The 4716-nt window shown below is 39.1% G+C and overlaps 2 protein-coding genes across 2 annotated transcripts; one reads left to right on the top strand and one right to left on the bottom strand.

The window, feature by feature from the left end:
* The first annotated feature begins 224 nt into the window (after window positions 1-224).
* On the top strand, window positions 225-2140 carry LOC111748373 (olfactory receptor 9G19-like). The gene has a single exon (XM_064288974.1). It carries the CDS (start codon window positions 624-626, stop codon window positions 1557-1559), a length of 936 nt encoding a protein of 311 aa, XP_064145044.1. The 5' UTR covers window positions 225-623; the 3' UTR covers window positions 1560-2140.
* Window positions 2141-3337: 1197 nt separating this feature from the next.
* Window positions 3338-4285, bottom strand: LOC135232022 (olfactory receptor 9G4-like). The gene has a single exon (XM_064289300.1). It carries the CDS (start codon window positions 4274-4276, stop codon window positions 3338-3340), a length of 939 nt encoding a protein of 312 aa, XP_064145370.1. The 5' UTR covers window positions 4277-4285.
* Between the last annotated feature and the right edge of the window lie 431 nt (window positions 4286-4716).

A 4716-nucleotide genomic window follows, 5' to 3' on the forward strand; every position in this document is an offset into this window, starting at 1 on the left:
CTGATTCTCAACCTAGTCTTCACTCTTGGGATTTATGATAATTGTACCAAAGACTCCTCTAGGGTAGCTGAGAGGAAAACTTTCTCTATATTTGCATAACTACATTTTGCAAACTGCAGGGACCTTCCTGCCTCTCATGGGATCTGAACAACTTGCCCATTTCTTCTGGTAAATAAAGGAAGGGAGGGTTTCCCTTGGTGTTTAAATTCAATTAGATCCTTTCCCACCTTTTTTTTTTTTAAATCCATCACCCACTTTTACTTTTTTCATAACATTTAACATTATCTGCAAATCTTTCTATACTTATTTTTTATTCTTATGTGTTTACTCATTTAGAAGAAAAGCCTAGAACAGCACCTGAAGCTCAAAAAATTTTATTTTGAAAATAATAAACAGACTCCAGCAGCATTATGGCTGTACCGGTACAAACACATTTTACTGAAATGAATGCATTGAGGCTCAGAGAACTACCATCAGTTTCTCAAGTCAAGATTCCTGCTCAGAACTCTGAATTCTAATGCCTTTAGTCTTGAAAACATCACATATACCTGGCACATAGAATGTCTTCATTTTATTTGAGTTGAGTGAACAAAACTCCATTTTTAGGTAAGGTTCCTTTAGCCATGGAGAGGAGCAATCACAATGTGACAGAGTTCATCCTGGTGGGCTTTACAACAGACCCTGTGATGCAGTTGATCCTATTTGTGGTGTTCCTTGGTGTGTACTCTGTGACTCTGATGGGAAATACCATGCTCATAACATTGATCTGTAATGACTCCCGGCTTCACACACCTATGTATTCTTTCATTGGCAACCTGTCGTTCCTGGATCTCTGGTATTCCTCTGTCTATACCCCAAAGATCCTAGTCACCTGCATCTCTGAGGACAAAAGCATCTCCTTTGCTGGCTGCATTGCTCAGTTCTTCTTCTCTGCTGGGCTGGCATATAGTGAGTGCTACTTGTTGGCCGCCATGGCTTATGACCGCTATGTGGCCATCTCCAACCCCTTGCTTTATGCCCAGGTCATGTCAAAAAGACTGTGCATTTTTTTGGTTATATGCACCTATACTGGAGGTTTCATCAACTCAACAATACTCACCAGTAACACATTCACATTGGATTTTTGTGGTGACAACGTCATTGATGACTTTTTCTGTGATGTCCCACCGTTGGTGAAGTTGGCATGTGATGTGAAAGACAGCTACCAGGAGATGCTGTACTTCCTTCTGGCCTCCAATGTCATCACCCCCTCTGTGCTCATACTTGCCTCCTACCTCTTCATCATTGCCGCCATCTTGAGGATCCGCTCCACCCAGGGCCGCCTCAAAGCCTTCTCTACCTGCTCTTCCCACTTGATTTCTGTCACCTTATATTATGGCTCCATTCTCTACATCTACTCTCGCCCAAGCTCCAGTTATTTCCTTGAGAGGGACAAGATGGTTTCTACGTTTTATACTGTGGTCTTCCCCATGTTGAATCCCATGATCTATAGTCTGAGGAATAAAGATGTGAAAGAGGCTCTGAAAAAACTCCTTAAGTTAAAACAACTAGAAGCCTAAATTGACATAAATTTCTTAACCCAGTGCTAAGTAATAATGGATTGCTTCAGGGCAAGTTGGGGAACTGGAATAAGAAATACTCTTTTTTATTAAAAGAATTCATTGAAAAAGATGTATTTCTTTGTTTTAGATTCTTTGTTTTGTTTTCGTAGTGATCAGACTTCAATCTGTACTATAGAATATACAGCAACAGAGGAAGAAAGTTGCTATTGAGTCGAATCGAAACAGACGTATGTTGACCACGTGTTTTGAAGAACTGTGCTCAATAGTGTTTTCAATGGCTATTAGAAACGAGGGTGGCAAAGGTTTGTCTCACATACTTTGGGCATGTTATCAGGAGGGATTAGTCCCCGGAGAATGACATAATGCTTGGTAAAGGGGAGGGTCAGCGAAAGAGAGGGAGACCCTCAATAAGAGAACTGACACAGTGGCTATAAGATGGGCTCAAGCATAGCAAAGATTGTAAGGATGGTGCAGGACCCAGCAGCACTTTGTTTTGCTTACATAGGGGAACTGTGATTTTGAAGGGATTCCACAGTACCTAAGAACAACAACATGACTTTTCAGAAGCAGAGGCACCTCCCAGTGGGTTTTAACCTCCAGTCTCTATGGTTACTAGCTGAGCACATGACCTTTTGTTTCTCCCAGGGACCACTATATATAATATAGCTCTGGTTTAATATTAACGTAGTTTAAAAAAAAATACACATCTTGGTTTAATGTGAAACAAGGAAGAGTCAGTTTAATATTAATATAGGTTTTTTTTTAAAGGAATCTTGGTTTAATGTAAAACAAACAGATGTATGTATTACTTCTGAGATCCCAAAGGTTTAATTTTTACATGGCTGTGTCCCCTGAAATTGACTGGACTTTTCTTTATTCCTTATGTGATGGTTACTATGGAAATGTGAAGAAAATGTTATAAGGAGTGTTAAAACTTGTAGAATACATCCCAAACACTTCCAGTCAAGTACTCCCAGTGTTTCCGTGGTGATAGACAAATACAGATTAAGAATTTTGTGATGAGTAGAGTGTGCACAGTGACCCATTAGAAAATAAATACATTTGAGGAAAGATCAGAAATGCCAGAACCAATACAAGCAGTGAAGTGGCTAAAGTTCTTTGTCCTAAAATTTTAATTTAGATGCATTTTCTAAAGGTGTTCATTTCAGCAGTAGTTATAATTTTTCAGTAGCAAAGGTCTAACTTCTGAGCTTCAAAGTCCTCATTTGTAAAATGGAACTAATAATTGTTAACTTGCAGTGTCCTAGAGAGTATTGAAAATAATATTTACTAAACATTTGCTCTGTGTCCGATATTGAGCTGTAAACTTTCTTTAAAGTTCAAGTTTTCTGGTAGAAGAAAAGAAACGATGAGTCTAGAATAGACTGGTTTTTAATTTTTTTTTTTTTATTTGTCTGTTTCATTTTGTTCCACCTGAGTCTGTTATTTTCCCCTAGTGGGAGCATATAGTGTGATGTGGATTGAGAGACAATACTGTGGTATACTCACTGTATGAGCGAGAAATCAATCTTTTTAAGGTGACATACAAATTTGTAGAGCTATCTTTCTCCATGAATTTAAAATCATTCTTTTTTATAATCTAAATACCTCCTAAACAACAACATAATGAAAATTATGGAATTGTTTACTTAGTATTTCATTAAATCTAACTTGTGGAATTTAATTGAAATAGATCAATATTTTCAAACATGTATATAAGTCAATGATTTGGAAAATACGGTAAGAGCATTCATTAAGAAGATAAATGATGACCTTCATCCTTGTGGTCGTATTGTCTGTATTGCTTTCCTGAAAGCCTCTTTGACATCTTTGTTCCTCACACTGTAGATGAGAGGGTTGAGCAATGGGTTCATCACAGTGTAGAACAGAGCAGCCACTTTGTCTCTTTCCAGGGAATAGGTGGAACTAGGCCTTGAATACATGAAGAGTAAGGATCCATAGAAGAGCATGACTGAGATCAGGTGGGAAGCACAGGTTGAGAAGGCTTTGAGCCTTCCTGTGGCCGAGTGGATCCTCAGGATAGCCTGAAGGATGTTGAAATAAGAAATCAAGATGGCAAGAATGCTGGAGAGGACTGTGAAGCCTACCACACCCAGGAGCACTTTTTCATAGACCTTTGTATCGGTACAGGACATTTTTACCAATGGTGGTACATCACAGAAGAAGTGGTCAATGATATTCTTACCACAGAAACTCAGGCGGAAAGTGTTGGCAGTATGGGCTATGGCATTCAAGAACCCTCCAATGTAGGAACCAGCAACTAGCCCAGTACGGAGAGAACTGGACATGGTACCTGAATAGAGTAAGCGGTTACAAATTGCCACATGGCGGTCATAAGCCATGGCTGCTAGGAGATAGCACTCAGTGTAGGCTACAACACAGGAAAAGAACATCTGGGCCCCACAGCCAGCCAAGGAAATATGTTTATCTTCTGAGACACAATTAACTAGGATTTTGGGGGTAAACAGTGAGGTGTACCAGAAATCTAGGAAAGACAGATTGCCTATGAAAAAGTACATAGGTGTGTGAAGACGGGAATCAATCCGGATTAAGATAATCAAAGTCATGTTCCCGGACAAGGTTATCAAATACAGCAACAGAAATATTCCAAATAGAATCAGCTGCAACTGGGTGTCTGCTGAGAAGCCCACCAAAATGAATTCAGTCAGGGTGGTTCGATTTCCCACTTTCATGTCCACAGAGGTGAAAGTCTGATAAAGATTATGAGAGTGAGAGAAAAAAAAAAAAAAAAGCTCTAGTTTTTCTATTGTAAGAAGCAAAATGAGGATATCAATTAAGGCATCATAGTAAAAACATTACTGAATTTGGGTTGATATCCCAGTAGCTAATTGGCTTCCCTCTGGCTCTAATGGCAGTGAGAGAAAGTTGAATCCAAGAGAGGACTGCAATTTTTTTCAGTGTTTAAAACTTTTGCTTTTGGGGTAAACCCAAGTCAGCATTGTAACCGGGATGCCAACTAAGTACTCTAGCTCAAGGTCTATTGTTCTTACTTGTTAAGAAGTGAGGCATGGTTGTACTCATTTTTCAAGTATGGCTGATGATGTTCATAAAGGACATGACTTGATTAATGACACTGAAAAAAACAGCTTGGGGTCCTCAAAACTATTCCATT

Source organism: Loxodonta africana, chromosome 7 (assembly GCF_030014295.1).
Source record: "Loxodonta africana isolate mLoxAfr1 chromosome 7, mLoxAfr1.hap2, whole genome shotgun sequence".
NCBI lineage: Eukaryota > Metazoa > Chordata > Mammalia > Proboscidea > Elephantidae > Loxodonta > Loxodonta africana.